The sequence below is a fragment of the Tyto alba genome, unplaced genomic scaffold, assembly GCF_018691265.1.
Source record: "Tyto alba isolate M040663 unplaced genomic scaffold, T.alba_DEE_v4.0 Super-Scaffold_7, whole genome shotgun sequence".
NCBI classification, from domain to species: domain Eukaryota; kingdom Metazoa; phylum Chordata; class Aves; order Strigiformes; family Tytonidae; genus Tyto; species Tyto alba.
Genome location: NW_024881328.1, coordinates 42753514 through 42771984, shown reverse-complemented (window position 1 = coordinate 42771984; position 18471 = coordinate 42753514). Strand labels below are relative to the sequence as shown.

Sequence of the window (18471 nt, the reverse complement as noted above, 5' to 3'; positions counted from 1 at the left end):
CCGTCTCTTAGTGTTTCGGCGAGTTTTGACATTTTTGGAAGTGGAAGCCCCGCTGGAAAAGAGTGCCCTGCTTGCCCAGCCACCCTGCCAGCACCCCTGCCCCTCAGCGTGCAGGCAGAGCAGGCAGCTGCCGGCGGGGGGGGGGGGGGGGGGGGGGACGGGCCTTAATTCATAATAATCTAGAAACGCTCAAATAACGCCAGTCTTCCTTCCAGAATAAACCACCGCAAATGCTCCCTCGGCTGCGCTTGAGGCGAGCAGTTGCTCCTTGCTTATTTTCCAGCTGATTTGGAGCAAAATGAAGGCGGAGGGTTTTAGGAAGGGTGTTGGGCGGCTCTGAAGCCTGCCTGCGCCGTGCTCCTGACGCGCCAACGTCGTTTCTGCCGGCGACGACCTGGTATTTGAAGGCTTTGCAAAACACAGGAAATTTTTGAAAACTCAAAAGCTGTTGCCGCACAGCAAGGGCAGCCCCCAGGAAATGAAGTCGATGGAATAACCACATGATTTCTTGCTTCTGCCCAGCGCTGAAAGCAGCTGAAAATAACGCTTTGAGGGGGAGGTCCGTGCGCGGGCTTGCTCGGTATCCCACAACTCGCACCGTGCTGGGATGTTGCTGGTTCAGCGGGGTGGGATGGGGGTTGTCTCCAACGGCAGCGGAGAGCTCGGGGATGCTGAGCAGGGGCTCTTAGTTTTGTATTTATTTTTGCGTGCGTGTGTGTGTGCGCTGAAAGGCTGACATGACGCTATTGGCAGAATCTGTCTGGAGGGCGATGCTTTGCACGCCAGTAATTAGAAAGCAAACGTGTTCGTTAGGGGGAAAAAAAAAAAAAAAAAAAAAAGCCCAAGTCCAGAGAGGATGGGAGATGGGGAGAAGCTGAGTCAAAGGTTTCTGGAAAGCCCTGGCCGGGGAGGTTCAGCTGCAGCTTTCCAGAGGAGCGTCCCCTCCCTGGTGTGCAGCGATTTGGAAAGGCACCGGGGACTATAGAGTTACTGTAGGAGCAGAAATGCTCTTTTATTGGGGTTTTGTGCACTCTGTCTCCTAAGCCTGCTCTGTCACAGACACGTGGTGGTACGTCCGTACTTTCTATACTATTGGGGCTGACAAGGGGGTGCTGCTTTTCTTCCTCCAGCCTTGACCAGACCCTCATCCCCAGGGTTTTGCAGCAGATTCGGGGAGGTTGTTGTGATTTCTCTCTCCAAGCTGAAGGGAATTGCCGAGTAAAGAGGAGAAGGGAGGCTGGGAAGGAGCTGTGCAAATTCTGCGGGACTTGCTCCATGCTGGAGGGAGGGAGGTCTAGGGGAAAATGTTTCATGCACTTTGCATTTGAAGGTGATGGTGCATTTAAAATGTGAGAGGCAGTTTTGTGTGCTGCTTAAATTTTTTTTTAAAAAAAAAAAAAAAAAAAAAAAAAAGGAGGAAAAAAAAAAAAGAGTATTTCTGGCAACAGCATTTGATTTTTTAAAAAAACTTGCTTGAGGAATATTTTTAAAGTTCAGCTTAAGTAAAGGTTATGGTGAAATGAGATTTGAATTTAAATCTTTGCTTCAGATATCCCGTGTCCATCATGTACTGAAATTTTATTTTAACATGCATTTTAGTGTGTTTTCAGGACTCAATCCTGTCTTTTCATCCCTTAAGGACTTGCATGAAAACACTGTATCAAAGAAGGTGAAGAAAATACAGTTATTACTGTTAGTTTTATTTAAATATGTATGCACATATTTAAGTAGTATCACCTTCCCCTCATTCCTTCCAAAATGCTCAGTACTTGTGGAGAAGTTATTTTCCATTTTGGAGCATGGAGAAACTCAACACATGACTTCTCTGATAATGTGTTTATCTGCAGCCTCTATGTGAAAAGATTTTAATGTCAAACATTTTTTTTTAGAAAATGCACCCTTGCTTTCAGGTCTGAGATTATCGGTTCATTCACAGCAAGTGTGTTTAACAACTTAAATGTATTTAAGATGACTTCCACTCAGCAGCGTTATGTGCAAGCTGCGAGATGTCAAATTTACAATCTCAACCACGAGGCCGCTCTATGCCGGCAATCGATGGGGACTAGAATGCTTTAGGTCTTAATTAACGTACAATACACAGGCAGTCTTTGATGCATAGCCATGTTTTATTTATTTTGGGAGGGAAAAGACCAGCAGAGTGTTTCTAACTTGGTATAAAAATAATGGTAACTTGACCGTGAAACAAAAAATCCCTACATGTCTAGGTTTAAAAAAAAAAAAAAAAAAAAACTCCTCCTCTTTTCTCCGTCTATTCCTACAGGGAAGGAAAAGGAGGGAGAACATGAGATAGTTTATTATTCATAATCGCGATCTTGTCTTCTAATTCATGGGTTTGGCATTTCTCATTAAAACTCTGAATATAGTCTTTGTGCTTTTGCTAACGTCATGAATCTGATTGTATTAATATGTTCTCAAGGCAGAACCTATAAAAGCAATTTTCTAGTCTACCATAAAATATTCATAAGAATACAGGCTTTTTTGTTTTGATGATGTGTTCATTAAGCAGAGAAGGTTTTATTGTTTTCGGGAGGGCTCTGTAGGTCAGAAGCACTCGCCGCTTCTGTGGGGAACTCATGGCATTTCAAATAGGGGTTTTTTTGAGACTGAAATAGTAAGAGTCAGGGATGACGCAGCCTCCGCCGAGGCTCTGAATGGGAATTGTGGTCGTGATGGCTGCAGCTGGCGCCCCGTGCCCGCACGTCAGGCGTTTTGGGGGGGGGATGAGTCTCTTCGGATGGGAAATAAGGGATTTGTCAAGTTTTCTCGGGACTGTTATCCAGCACGGTGCAAGTTAAGGCTGTTACTAGTCATTTATCACAAGACACAATCGCCCGTAGTAGTAATCACAAGTAGTGGTGTATTCCTTCTGGTTGAAATTTTGGGTTTATTTTAACACGTTGAAAGCTTCTGTCTCCTGCTTTTTGGAAACACAGTGTTTGGATCATAAAGGTGCGTGTAAGCAAACACACGCGGATTTCAAGGAAAATTGCATTTAGCCTAAACGGCGTTGACAAATTGAATGAGCTGTATTGAAGATAAACAGGTTTACGTGGAGACCGGGTAAGCGGGAGCAGTTGAGTGCTACCTCTGTATTAGTAACACTGACCTTTAACCCACACGTATAAAAGATGGAAGATGTTATTGCCAGGTGCTCAGAAATCTTCGGCTGGACATAAAAATAGTCAGTGCATTTAAAAGGCTTGTGATTCACGGAGCCCGCTGCGCTGTTTGGTTTACTGACTCATTGGGTTTGATCCTCTAGGATTAACTGTTTCAAGCTTTCCTGGAGCCTTGGGGGCTATAAAGTCGCATTAAATCATACTCAGGATTATCTTTGGGGAGTTTTGGAGCTTTGGGGTGTTTGTCTAATAAATCTGGGGTGGGGGGGGAGAGTAACAGGAGAGCTCCGGCAATGCCGTGCTCATGTCCATATCCAGTGCTCGCCCAGTTATGGACTTGACATCATTTCCACGTGGAGTTCCCCTAGATCTGCCACCTGATAAAATTGCTGCTATTCCAGGAATAGGTACTTGTGTGTCTTTCGTAACATGTAGTAATTACATTAGTAACGCTCAGGATATAGTATCTGTATGCAGATGGTGAAAAAGGATTTTTGATTGCCATGGTGCATTGTATTCTTGAAGGTGGATTGCTTTATGGGGCTTTTTTTGTTTGTTTTGTACACATATGTGTTAATTTGCATTAAGATTCTCTCTTTGTTGTTTTTGTTTTGTTTTTTGTTTTTGTTTTTTTTTCCTGTGATTTATTTTTTTGCTTTTGTTTTGTTTTGTGTTTTTTGCCTCTCTCTCTTCCCATTTTCCGTATTCATCCAACCTGGTACTGGGCTTTTTGCTGGCATGGAAACTTTACTCTCTTACTTTTCCAGCACACATCCCATTTCTCACAGTCCTTGGGACACCTGATGGTTGCAGATTTCACCTTTTGCCCCCCACACCGTGCTGTTGGGGCGCGTACCGTGTAGACACAGGGCCGTTACGGGGTTGCCTGAGCTTGAGCAGGGCTGGAGGAATCCAAACCATTCTTCCGTCACTCTGAAATCCTGGCAAACCTGGATCCAATTTAAAACCTCGCATCTAAGTTGAGAAGTTTCTGAAGCAACGGTCCGTGAAACGAGATAGCCTCCGCAGGGCTGGTTTTGAGCTGTCAGCTCCTACTTGCGTGCGGGGAAGACGGATGGAGAGTTTTTTCTGTGCGAGCGGCTGCAGCAGTTGCCATAGGGATGCTCCGTGGGCAGGAACGGGAAGGGGCTGACCACAGTACCCACCACGTAGGAAAGCGTCGGCCGTTCCCGAGGAGGGCTTGGGAATATGTTGTTTAAGCAGGTTTGAATGGTTTATCTATAGGCGAGAGCGTGGTGTTCTCTCCGAAATCCTTGGCTGTGGCGTGGTGACCTGCGGCGAGGAATCCCAGCTCTGGGCCTGCGGGGGAGAGAAAGGCCACAGGAAGGAAAACAATAGGGAAGTGGAGGGGAAAAGCATGTGGGTTGAAAAATAGCAACACTTCCAGTAATGTGACCTTTTGCAGAAAATATTTCCATCCAAAAAAAAAAAAAAAATAAAAGCCGCCTCCTCCCCTGTTGGAAGCGTTGGGAAGGGGAAGCGCGCCGCTCCTGCGTGCGTGCGTACTGTGCTGCTGCAGCCCTGCTGCCTGCGCCGGGGGGGGGTCGTGTGCGGCACAGCCGGCGGCGGGGGGCAGGAGGAGGCAGCCCCTGCACCCACGGGTGCGGGCAGGAGGGCTGGCGTGGCCCTGGGCGCGGTGAGCGGTGGGTAGAGGTGCTCTCCCGGCCTCGGAGAAGGGCACGGGCACCCGGGGTTTCTAGAGGAATGACCAGGTGTGGGGCGCATGGAAGCGCGGCCCCTCTTCTTCTTCAGGAACTCAACGCACATAATTTTGTCTCTGTAACACCCTCCCCGCTCTTTTTTGCATCTTTCTTTTCAAAGAAAAGTAATGGGTTTTTGTTTGTTTGTTTGTTTAACTGCGCTTTCCATTTCCTACACTGAACTATACTTCTCTACTAAACTGCATTTCTCTGCTTTTGAAGAAGTGAAGACGTTCTCCCTGAAATTGGTCTTGCATAGACCAAGCAACATCTCTTATATTCATCTCTTGGTATGTGAATATTTTTTCTTGTTGTTGTTCTCCATCTTCAGCCCCAACAGCATTGGCCTGGCTGTGAGTTTTTAAAACCCCACCACTTTCCTCAGCATCCCCCTTTCCAAGGAGCTGCTGTCTAGGATGGAGTTGCTTTCCAGCGATCCCCGTCCCTGAATTGTGGCCTTGCCCTTGGCAGCAGGGCAATGCATTTTGTTTTACGTGGGGCCACCTTACAAAACACCCCAGATTTTTCTGAATTGCTTCACTATTTTATTTTATTTTATTTTATTTTATTTTATTTTATTTTATTTTATTTTATTTTATTTTATTTTATTTTATTTTATTTTATTTTATTTATTTTATTTTACTTTATTTTATTTTACTTTTATTTTATTTTATTTTATTTTTCTGTGCCTCTATTTAACTTCAGGTTATATCTTCTTACACATTTCTCAATTACTGGCAAAAATAAATAAATGGTAGCATTTGGGGAAAACTCTATTAAAACTCTTTCTCTGGGATGGATGATAGTAATGTCCTGGTAGAGGTTATGTGTGGGCATTTGCTGGGTATCACTTTGGCTCTTTCTGGGGGATGGCACGGAAGGGTGGCAGTGAAGTGACTTGTGTGACCAGAGCTGTGTGCTGTGTTCAGCACCGGGTCCTCATTTATTTCGAACAATTTACGATTGATTTCAGGTGACCTGTGAGGATATGCTGCTTGGAAGGACGGAGTCAACTTGTTCTGTGCTCCCGTCTCGTGTCCTTGAGGAGGTGGCTGAAATCAGAGCTAGGGTTCCATGATCAGGCTTGAGGTGAAAGAAGGTTTAATTTTGTATAAAATGAAAGTTCCTCTTCAAGTACTGTTTTCATGGGCAGCATGCAGGTAGTGAGAGGTGGTGGTACATCTTGGGAAAACTTCTCCTTAAGCCTTTTGCAATTCATAAACATTTTCCATGCTTTTTACTTTTAGAGTTTATTTCACCCGTTAGTCCCTTTGTAGGCAGGGCGAAATCAGTTTTTGCTGAGGAAAACTGCCTTTCCTTTTCCTTTGGAAGGATGTCTGTCCTACCGGGGCTGGCCTCGTGGTGGCTTGTACTGATGGTTTTGTAGTAGGGCGGCATCTCTCCCCCCCTGAGCGCTCACAGGCAAACCCCAGGTAACACCCCCCCCCCCCCCATGTGAAGTAAGTGTCTTAGCAGAGGTACAGCTCCGGGGGTGCTGCTGATGCTCCCTCCCAACTTTCCGCAAACACATCTTAAATATTAAAAAAGAAAACACCAGATAAAATAAAAATCCCAGCCAACCAAGGGGAAAAAAACCCCAAACCTTTCCAATTTTGTTGAAGCTCAATGTTTTTGAAGGGTTAGCCTCTTTTAGTCTGCACATGATGTTCATTCAAAGGTATCAGAGAGTTATTGAGTGATTGCCCTGTAGAGAGAGGCATTAAATGTTGCAAATGTACAGAGTACATGTGAAATGCAGAACTGTCATTCAGGTAGAATTTAGAAAGTTTTAGTCATCACTGGGATGGCAGTGATTTTTTTTTTTTTTTTTTGGCAGAAAAAAGCTGAGTTCAGTTATTGCAAAGATTTGTAGATGTCTGTTGTTGCCCTTTTTTACAACCAGCCCCTTGTCTTCAGGGAGATGCTTTTTGTGTAAGCAAAGAACTCTTCTTTACTACACAGATAATCAAGGTGATAGTTTTCCCTTTTTTCTTCTCTTAGCATATGTCTCTTAGGATGAAGCTGAGTTACAGGTCCTCTTGGTACACATTATTGTTCTCTACCTTAGGCTCTCGGTTGTGCTTCAGGTTCGTCCCACTTGGAGTTTGAACAACAGAGGCAAATCTTTGCACAGTCACTGTTTGGGCACCTCCTTCCCGTCGCTGCCCGCGAGATGTGTTTGCCCCTCGCTGGTGGTTGCAGTGAGGGAGTCCAGTCTGTCACTGGAGCACTGAACAGTTTTTCTTAGATGTTTCCTTACCCGTTTGGTTTTGGCTTAGCTCCTTTCCAAAACTGGTTATAAAGGATACAGCACGGGGTGGTTTTCTGCATAAGTTTAAAATGGGACCCTGAGGTTCCTGGCCACAGGGGTCCATCAGCTGAATCCATCGTAACTCAAGATCGATCCTTTCTGTCAATTTGTAGATTAATCTTTATCCTTCTTCCTTCAAGTGTTTCTGGAAGAGTGGAGTGGAGGTGTATGTTTTGAATACACAGGTGTGGAATGGATTCAAGAAGGGTCACGCGCAAGGCATTGATGTCCTTTGCTTTTCAAAAACACACGTAGTTGTAGGAGGTGGTGGCTGGAGGAAAATTCTTGACCTCTGAAATCCTGTAATGTCTTTTTACCATTTCAAAAATGGTGCGAGTTTAATGGTGCTGTTCTTGAGCCAGTCCATGGTCCCTCAAGGTCTTTGCTGGACACGCGATGAGAACTAGATCCCTGTGCTAATGGGGAATTAGACTCATCTCCCCTCTTCTGTTTCCACGTTGTAGTTGATGTGACCACAGCACTGCCCTTGCAAGTCGCACCGACTTCAGTCCCGATGGATCTGCGCTTGGACCACCAGTTTTCCATGCCCGTGACGGAGCCGACGCTGCGGGAACAGCAGCTTCAGCAAGAGCTCCTGGCGCTGAAGCAGAAGCAGCAGATCCAGAGGCAGATCCTCATCGCCGAGTTCCAGCGGCAGCACGAGCAGCTCTCCCGGCAGCACGAGGCCCAGCTGCACGAGCACATCAAAGTAAGTGGTGGGCAGCGCTGCCTCGGGTGGTGTGTGCAAGCATCCCCTTACCAGGAGGAGATGCACCAACTTGCTTATTCATGGGGTGGAGATGCTGGGCTGGACTTGGTAACCGCTGTTAAGAGAGGGAGCTCTTGTAAAGGGATGCGAACACCAGGGTTTAAAAGGGGGATAGGGTGGAGGAGAAGGGAGCAAGGGGAGCTGGTGTCAGGTTAAACATTATCCACCCGTCTGCATATATTCAGAAGTGCTGCGCCCCTCTACCAACAGGTGGCTGGCTTTCCTTGGATACGGGAAATTTCAGTAGAATTTAACCCAACAGGAGGGCTTTCAGATTGCCTGTTCCTAATTTCATGTATTTGGGAGTAGAACGGCATGCAAACTGCTCGCTGGACGTGTGCCGTTATCACAAGGCGCGACCGGAACGTTGGGATCCGAGTGCCTCCGCAGGAGTAGGGAGCGCGGATGCAGCGGGTGCAGGCAGCTCTGCACCCCGTGAGATTTTGGGGGGTTGCACAGTGCGAGGTCAGGCACCGGCCGGGGGCTTTGCACTGCTCTGCCGCCTGGGACGCAGGGGAAGCGTAGCACACAGGGTAAGTAGGAAGTACAGTTTAGAAGATGGCTGTTGCCGAGTGAAAACGTTAGACATTATATAAATATTTCACAGTGATAGACTATTGCTATGGTAACATAAGCTTTCAGAATTGCTAATATGCTCCCTTTTCAAAGGGGGATTAGCGCTGCACATGGTAAATAGCGTTAATGTAATATTAAAAAGCAACCTCAATTCAACCTTATATAACTTTCATTTTAATTCAAAATACATGGCAGAGTGGGGAAGATAGGATTAAAAGTTAATGGTGTATTATTTACAGACTTTTCAAACACGGCTATGAGCCTGGGTTTCTAAGAACAGTTGCTGTTTGAAGACTGATGGACAGCAAATGCCTGTGTCCTCAGTGTTCTCTTCAGGACAAAGGTGTGGGGAGGTGCATGTGTGTAACTATATTTTTATATACACTCGTATGGATGCATAAGTGTATACATGTGTGTATACGTATGTATTTATAGATGTATACACATGTCTGTGTAGGCATTTGTGCACGAACAGCACAAGAACAGGTGCAGCATTTGCAGTTCATGTAGTACATTCAGGAGGAAAGGATGGGAAATATCCGTGACAACTATTTCCTTTATTTCCTTGCAATTGCACGTGGTGCCTATAGATATTTGTCTATTAAAAATAAGGAAGGGTCGTTCAGGTTTAATGGGCGAGCTCTAAGCACTGATGATCGGGATGGGTTTTCTCTCTTTTATGTCAAAACTGGGACTGATTCTGGTAAGTCTGCATTAGAAGGAAGTCGAGATCTAATTTTGAGAAGCCAGTTAGCACAGTATATCTAGACCATTAGGTAATGAAGTTCTTCCCCTAATGTGTAAGCTTGGCTAGATGAAAAACTTAAAATAGGAATGATACAATCCTGTGTGAAAAAGGATGGCCTGCAAGGTGATTTCCCATAGTAGTAAGTGTGTCATCATGCCCACAATTTCAATAAAAATAAGCCAGTACATTATAGAAATAAGCCCCATGATATCTCACATATGAAATAAACCCAAGATGGTATACCAACATGTAATTATGATGCACTTTCTTTGGGAAAACATACTTTTTGCATTTGTAAGTCAGTCTACATTTAGATGACTCTTAGATTAAAGCAACTTTCAGAAACTGGCAACTGTGTTAAGTGCAGGGACTGTAGGTATAAGGAAGCTATTATTTTGTCCAGAAAACTAAAATTCATAGCCTCATATTTGGGCTTTGAACTTTGAGCTCTTCAGTTCCTTTATGGCTCATGAAAAAAGCAGGGGGGGATATTAAAGCAAATAAAAACCATTTATCCCATATAAGCGAAGCACTAGGGTTTGAACTGTGAAACTTGGCATAGAAATAAGTCCCAAATGAAGATGCAGAGCTCTTTTTGGAGGAATCTAGGTGTATTTTAAAAAGCAGCAGCTCAGGGTGTGTAGTGAACATCCCACGTGCATGCATGCATACCACACTGCTCCAAGCGTGCAGGGGAGGGCTTGCTCTTACACGTACATTGGGTCGAGGAAATGCTTCCTACTGCTTCTCTCCTCATCTTTTAATGCCATGGACAGGGAGTGCTCAGCACACGAGCGTGCATGTTCTGTGAGAGGTCTCAGCAGACGTGCAGCTGCTGGGCATGTCTCCGGCATGGGGAGGAGCAGGAATGGGGATGAGGGCTGTCATCTCTTCTGTTTACACAAACACTGACTCCTTAGATTGAACCCATGAAGGAAACAGCAAATTCTTGACATCCTCTTTGGGAGCTCAGAATAAGTTAGCTTCATTTGATGATTGGCTTATGGTGTCACCGATGAAATTAAGAATTTCATTAGACTCTCGTCTCCAAAGCAAAGTGTTCAATATGCAGAAATAGTTTAGACTGAGTGACGTAGCTGTGAGATTCTTCAGCTGAAAATGTGTTTTAACCTGAGTTTACGGTATTGTAATGAAGGTGCTGTGCATCCGTTGCTTCTACAAATACATATTCCCAAGTTTCTTCTTCAGGCATAGGTGAAGTCTTACTTCAGGTAAGAAAAGGCTTGGGAACCTAAACCTGCCCGGATTTCTGTGGATTAAGACAGTGTGTGATGACTGATGACTAGAGTGGTCTTGCAGCTTGCCTTTCTGCTGCACCAGGTTTGGTTCTCGGACATCTTCAGTGTCTTCCCTGGCACTGGGGTTATTTTGTCTTGGTTTGGGTTGTTTTTTTGTTTTTGTTTTTTATTCAGAAAGCAAAGCTTCAGCAGCTATTGTGAGGTGATTGTGCATCTTGCAAACTTACCTTCTTTCCACAAACCCAGGGCTCCTGCAGTTTTGTTAGAATTTTCAGCATCAGAACAACCTCAAAATCTAATGGAAACGAACCAAAAATGTAAATGGAAACATCAAAGCTCTAAACTTACTCTGATGTCAAACAAAATGGCAGTTCTTTGACTTTCTCCCTGGCACTGGTTTCCTTGGGAGGTAATCAGGGCCTTCGTTAATCATACTGTTAAATCCTGTAATTGCTTTGTAAACTTTCTGTGAAGAAGGAAGAATTTCTGTATCTTACTACGTTTTGCATATCTAGCACTATCTAGAATCAATTATTTTGGCCTTTTTCGTTACAGCCTAGCATCCACCGTTTTAATCAACTAGTGCAAAGCATTTATTTCTTTATGCGTGTGTGTACTTGAGCAGCAATTTCCGTGCCTGTTTCTGAATCCTATGCTTTCTTATGCCTGTTTCTGAATCCTATCGCTTATGATTCCTAGATGCAGATTGCAAGCATATTTTGGGAATAGCAGACAAGCGTCCTGGTACAGTTACGTACGCAGAGCAAGCATTGCCCTGGATCCCACCTGCTGTCGGGATGTTCAGGTTTAAGTACCTTTGCCCTCTTCCACTTACTGATGTTGAGTAGTTTTGTCAACAGGAATTCTGTGCCTGGGCATCTGCTTCTAAAAGTAAAGAATAGTTTCGATGCATTTCTTAAGTAGCTCTTCTGTTTTTTTGGGCAGATGTATGTACAGCAAACATTGCCGAGTTGCAGCAAGCAGCACTATGAACATTTTAAAAAGCTTACTCATTTTAAATGTTAAAACCTTAGCTGGTACAGGAGGACTCACGTTTAATGTTTGTTTTCTTTCTTTTATTGCCGTGGTGTCAGCGTGAACAGAGGAACTGTTCTGACTCAATGTGAACTAAGAGGAGGGGAATATCTCTCCCTCCCACCCTGCAAACAAAGCATATTAAGGTCTTCTTAAGTAAATAAAATTTGGCTTGAAAATGCTGGCATGTCTGTCTTGTTTTTCTATTCAAGTAGATAACTTTTTCCTATTGAAACCTGGAGTTTTGGCATTTTCTAGAACTTGGTTTTATTTCAGCAGCCCAGTTTTAATCATCTGGCCTAGTGCAAGAGGGGAAGACGATAGGATGGTCGCAGTCCTTCTGCCTTCATGTGCGATCCCTTCCCTTGTCCCCCACCCCCCGAGCAGCAGTCCTCGCTTTTATAGACTTTGTATTTTGGAAGGAATGGCCTCCACGTGAAGGTGGCAAATTCCAGAAGATCGTGCGATTTGGAGAGCGAAGCCCCGAGTGAAATAATATTTGTGGAAGGGAAGTATAATGGGCGCAGTTAGAGCTCGGCACACGGGGGCAGCGGGATCATTGCGTGTGGGGAGGAACGAGAAGACCCTGGCATGTTTAGGGAAAATGAGCCAAGCCTTATGAAGGCTTCGCACCATCTGGAACTAGGGAAAACTGTCCTTCACACCTACAGTGCAGCTTTGCAGATGGCCAAGGCTTGACGTCTGAAAGCGGTGCGGGGAGGGAAGCTGGAGCTGGTGAGCGCCGGAGGCCGGCGGGAGGCAGGGGCGACGGCTCCTCTCTCCTGTAGCCACTTACCTTCAGCGAGATGGACTTTCCATTCGGGCATGCCTGGCCAGATGTGTAACAATATTTATAGCCTTCAAGTCCGCCTTCCTAAACAAAAACAAGGATGGAATAAGGAGCCTGGTGCCCAGGCCGTTGCTGGTGAGACAGTGGAAAGCCTCTCCGCAGGTCCCAGTGTGAGCTTTGCTTGACCTTTGATTGCGAAGGAATCGGCAGTGAATTTTTTCCTTTGTGAGTCACTCATTCCCAGCCAAGATCAGCTGGAAGTTACCAAAAGCTTTTCCATTTGCCTTCTGGTCAAGGGCTGGAGCGAAGTGATTGAAGAGGGGCAGGATCTGCGCTTTGGCAGGGCGAGAGGCACCTCGGGTGGTGTGAGCTCAGCAGAGAAGCAAAGGACGTGATGGGTAATGCGGTTAATCTCTTATGTCCCTGCACTGCCTGAGCTCGGGCAGGGCTCTTCCCAGCTCTGGCTGTTTTATAGCTAAAGCAGGAAACTTATTCAGGATGCTGACGCACGTCGGTGTTAGCACATGACAGCAGAGACCAGAAGAGTCCCGATGGCCATGGGATAGCAACACAAGCAAGCAGCTGAGCCTCACAGCTCCTCGTGGACCTGAAATCCTAACCTGGAGGCATGCAAAGCTGTTAATTCGGTCATGCAATGCTATTCCTGGTTTTCCCATCACCAGAGAAAAGAGTATTTGTGTGCCTCAGTAGCAGAGGGAGTTCTAGGCTCCACCTGCAATGTGTACAGGCTGGTCAGAGAAGCGAAGGGTTTGCATATAAGCAGCAACAGCAAAAAGAGCTTTGTAGCGGTGTTCGCTGTGGAGTGATTCTGAGATTGTTCTCTTTTTATTAACACAATCATTTCCTACGTTTAACAGTATGCTATGCTGCTTAGTGGCTGTAGGCCAATAAATAAAAATATGTGGAATATTTTCAGACACTGGCTATAGATATGTATATATAGAGTAACATTCAGATAAAGCCTGAGGAGATGGTTTTGTTAGTTTTTACTGGTTTCAGTTGACACTTTTTTCATCAGCGTAGCTTCCAAGCCCTGATTGAGAGGTGGTAACATATCTGAGGTGTTAGCTCCTTGTTCGGAGGTGTGGAATGGGACTCTCTGGCCGTTCCTTATTTTTGTTTTGGAGAGTGAAAATCTTCCATGAAATCTTCCGGGTGGATTTTGCAATGCTATAGAGAAAACGCAATTTCTTTCCAAATATATCTAGACTTGATGTGTCTCATTGATGCTAAAGTGAGAAACTAATTGCTCTTTGCTTTCATTTGGAGCCACCTGCCCTTGGAATGGCAGGTTTGCTTGCAGGAGAGCTCACAGGGCACAAATCACATCGTCTTTTAGTGTGGCTGCTTTCGGTGTAGCCCTGACAGTGCCTACAGCTTTTTTTCGGTGGCCTTTCTGTGTCGATTCATACTCAACAGGAAAAAATGTGTTGTTTTTTGGTTTGTTTTTTTTGTTTGGTTTTTGTTTTTTTTTTTCTTCTCAAATCTGCTGGTGGGGTTGGTGCCATCTGCTTCAGTGCTGGGTGGCACCTTCCCCATGCCTCCAGACCAGGGATGCTGAAGGTGACACCTTGGTTCCTGCAATGCATGCCCCTTCCCCTGTGTCCTGCTCCTCACGTTGGACTCTGGAAAGCCAAACTTCCATTTTACCCCCCTCCCCATACCCTGACTCCTGTTGCTGAGCTTGTCTGCTCCATCCTTCCTGCCTCCAGCCAGCAGGGAGGGATTCCTCTGCTCAGTTTTGTGCCTCTCTTCTGCAGAGCGCCGGTTCCTCACAGGCTGCATCGTTTTCAAGGGAAACTTAAAAAGCCTGAAGATACCAGCTGTCTGCGTCTGTCTGTATTCTGACATGATAGGATTATTCATCTTAGAAAAACTGCAGCTGGGTACAGTCAGTGGTAAAAAAACAGACTGAACATTTTGTGCCTTGTTGCTACTTGAATGCATTGTACCGCGCTCTCTTGCTATTTCTAGATGGCTTCCTGTTCTGTTTCGGTGACCTTGCCTCATTTTTCTGATGCACAGAGCTGACTCCAAGACTTAGACCTGGATCCTGCAAAACTCAACTTCTAATGGAAGTAACCCTGGGGAAAACTCGTGTGAGATCAGAGCGTTTACTCTCTTTGAAGGACGGGGGGGTGACTTTCTTCAGTCTCAAAGTCACGATCTTTTCCAAGAGCAATGAGGACAAATCTGCACACAGAGGGGTTGGGTAGTGTCAGCAAATTCATAAAGCGGCTTGGATACCTGCAAGCTCCATCTCTCAGTTGAAGAAATAGTCATGCAGCAGGCTGGGTTAATTTGAGCATCTTTCTACCTAGCGTTGGTGGTTTCTGGGCTGAAGCTGGATTGCTCAGCCAGGAAGGTGTCTGCACTGCTCCTTAAACTGGCAGAAGCAGCACGTTGCCTTTTGGCTTCTGCTGAGATGGGCTACGGTTTGTTGGATGGAAGGGGCAGAATGAGAACTCCAGATTTTTTTTCCAGGTTTGAGATGCATAGAGAAGCATTTGAGATGCAAAAGCCTCAGTCAAAAGTGAAGTCACGGATCTCACTGCAGTCAGTGGTCGGGGTGGCTTTCAGTCTGTGAATCCCTGTACCAGTGTCCATGGAGTCTGCTGGTAACAGCTCACCGTGTGCTCCTTGCACCGTTACTCAGTCTCTTTGCTTTGGTGTTCACAGCTTTCCAGCAGAATATGGAGCTTTTCTGATCCATCAGCAGTGGGAGATGAGGAGCCTATTGCCCCTATTGCCCCCTGAGCTCGACCGCTCCAGGTTCCTTTGGTGAAGCCAAAGCGCTGCTCACCCAGTTGTATTCTCCTGTTAATCTCCTGAAGTTGGACTTAAATTAGGTTGACTTTTGGATGTTCTGAAGGCCTGAATGTCTGACATAAATGGCAGAGTTCGCTGGCTGGCAAACAGATAGAGGATCTTTTTTTTTGGTAGAACATGCTCACTTTTTCTGTGGCGTCCAAACAGCTTTTGGTCAAATTTCTGCTCTTTCATCCTTTATAGCATGAGTTTGTCTCCCAGTAAAATGTGTGTGGGGCACAGTGATTATTATTTTTAAAGCTAGAAGTCTTATGGTCTCTATTCAATTTGGAATTTCAAAATAAACAGCAGAAGAAGGAGTATTTTTCAGTTCACACAGCTGAATTTTCAACTCCAATTTCATCTTATTTTTGAACTAGATAAAATAGATTGGAAGTAGCCAAAGTTAACACATAGAGAATCAGGGCGGGAGTAAAGAAATACCCGGTGGATCCTGATATTATGCTAGGAATATTGACCTGTTAGTGTACACCATTGCTGATAAATTAACATTCATAAACTTGTAATTCCTGTTGCTGTATATGGTCTCTTAACAACATTGAGCTGGCGTATGGCAGAACGAAGTTGCTTTTAAAACACAAATCATGTTGGTGAATAACTTCACTCCCGTACACGCAACATGAACGACATTGTTGGATTAATCTCCATGTTTAAGTTTCCTGTTTATCGGGTAGCGGTGTGTAAAAACCATAAATATTTGGCATTTACGTTTGTGGCACGTTACCTTTAAATACAACGGTTCTGCTGCACTCGCACAAGCATGGGATGATGTTGAACATTCATTTTTAGCATGCAGCCTTCCTCCGGGCTCCGCAGGTGCTGGGGCTGCCCCCACCCCGTGTCAGACGACGAGCAGCATTGCAGTCCTCTTCACCCCCGTGTCTGCCCTCTCTCACATGGAGCTGAACCCGGAATGGCAGGGGAAGGGCAGCTGATGCTGTGTGTCAGCAGCCACGCTGCCAGTGGCCTTGCTTCTTTTTTTCCCTCCCTCCTTTTTTTTTTTTTTTTTTTTTTTTCCTCTGTTGTTTGAGAGGCTCAGCGGGAGCACTCCAGTGAGGTCTCCCATCCCTGCCAGCTTTCTGGGTTGGCCACTCTTCCTTCATACAGGTGATCAGGAATGGTGACTCAATGGCTACAGCCACGCTCCAAATTTCTTTATTCATATTTCCATCTTCAAAATGACCAAAACCCAGTGGTGGCTCCTCTGGCTGCTCCCGTCACAGGATCTCTCTGTCCTACATCTCTGCTCCTGAGCCCGATTTTAACATTCCCATTCCAACCCCTCCGCTCCCTGCACCCCAGAACAGTTCACAGAGGACATAACTGCTCCTCCAAGGACTGAGGTCTGACTGCTTATGTCATGATAAAATCTCACATAGCATTAAACATTTGAGGCTCCTTCCTTTACAGGAAAATCTATAGGTTTCTTTGATTTACAGAGATTCCTTATTGCCATCCATGGTCGTATCAGTGTTCCCTACTCCTGGTGCAAGGTGTACGGATTTCTCTTCCCCTCCAATAATAACCATGTAAAGCACAGCAGAGGCAAGTGAACAGGAGTTTTCTCCACCTCTAGAGGGAAAAATGGAGAAGGAACTGAATGTGATGGATACCACAAATGTTGCTCACTGCTTTCTAGCAAGGCTCTCAAATACTGTGCTTCTGGAGAAAGTGCACAAAGTCTAGACTGGAGTGTTAGGAAGCAAAAGACACATACAAATGAATTTCCAGCACTATACCTTTGCAGCTGTTCAGGGCTTAGAGGAATGAAGCTGCTGTGCAAGCTTTCAGCCTTTTAGGAGAGGTGAGCAGTACTGGCATGGAAAGGGGGATACAAAATTATATATCCATATATAAGCTGCCAAACTAATAATGGGGGATCTTTTCACCTAGGGCTGGTGATCAGGAAGCATAGCCATCACTCCCTTTCCTGGAGACATTTGAGCCTCATAAACTTGAACACCAGACATTCTCAGTAGGATATGTCTAACCAAGATCGGTCTCTTGCCCGGGAAGCTGTTGGCTGGGAAGGATCGTTTCCCTGCGTAGCAAAGGGATGCTGCCCATGGGAACTTCTGGCACGGGACTGCCTGCTGTCAGCCTGCCTCATGGCTGGAAGGGGGCACGCCGAATATATGTTCAGCTGCTGATATGTCCAAGAAAAGAGATGATAGACGTTCGTTCTTCTGAGCTGTGCTTTCAGATTTTTGTGTCTTGGCTTCTGCCGAAAACCACAACTTCCCGCCCCCATCTCCCAGTACAACTGATTAATTCTGACTAGGCTCCGGCGCTCCAGGAGATATCTGGAACACACCGTGATGGAGCCAAGAGAGCGAATCCTGAAACTGGAGCCACAGCCTGAGAATTTAGTAAACAGGATGGGGAGAACATGAAACAGAGAGCCCAGCCAAAGGAACGGCCAGTGTTGAGATAGCTCTAAAATAACCTGGTGCAACAGTTCTAGAAATCTGTTGACCTCCATGCTTTGCTTCCACCCATAGCTATAGATTTTTCGGTGATTTGATGTATACGTGTCTCGGCAAGTTCTTTCATCATCATCAGGTGTGATTTTTCCTTTATTTTTGCAGAATCTGGGCTCCGGGTAGTTTTAAATACATGATTTAACCCCCTGAAACTATAGAATTTTGCCAAAGCAGGTGGCAGATGATTTGCCTTAAAAACAGTATTGGCACCAAAACCCCAGCCTCGCTGCCTGCTAGGTGAGAGGACAATTACCCGAAGCTTCTGAAAGTGTTTGCTGTGTCGTGCCTTAACTCAGCCTTCTGGAGTGCAAGTTCAGGGGGTTCTGAGAAGATCTGTTTCATTGGGTTTTTTTCAGTCTTTGCTAGGTGTTTTTTGGTCTTGTCTAGCATTAAGTTGTCAGGTTTGAAGCGAGTATTTTATTTGTGCATCCTTACAACTTCTTTGAAGCTGTTGCCTCTGTCAGAGGCCAACTTCTTGTTCAGGGGTGGCAGGTGAAGTGGTTGTACAAAGTCTCTGAGTTTGCCTGGAAGGAGTCTTCAGACTGCAGTCTTCTTATGGCAGGCTGGACCGTGCCAGCATGAACTTGTACACGTGGTTTCCATCTCAGACCGTGTGAGGAGGATTGCTGACCCATAGGTGGAGGATCCGGCTCCTTTTCCATTTGTGTTTCTTCACACCCTGGCTGCCTTGGTGCTGGAAGGAAGTAGGAATCATCTGCAAATAGAAGGAGTAGCAGAAGTGCTCAGGGTGGTGCTGGAGCACCTTCAGTAGGTGATCTCAAGCATAGA

The 18471-nt window shown here is 45.5% G+C and overlaps 1 protein-coding gene across 12 annotated transcripts in view; it reads left to right on the top strand.

Annotated features, from left to right (window-relative positions):
• The window catches only part of HDAC4 (histone deacetylase 4), a 267634-nt gene that overhangs the window by 135065 nt on the left and 114098 nt on the right, over positions 1–18471 (top strand). For all 12 annotated transcript variants that reach the window (XM_042783708.1, XM_042783716.1, XM_042783715.1 and 9 more), the window contains one exon: positions 7637–7881. In XM_042783708.1, coding sequence (XP_042639642.1) covers positions 7637–7881 — 245 coding nt within the window. The remainder of the gene's footprint in view (positions 1–7636; positions 7882–18471) is intronic.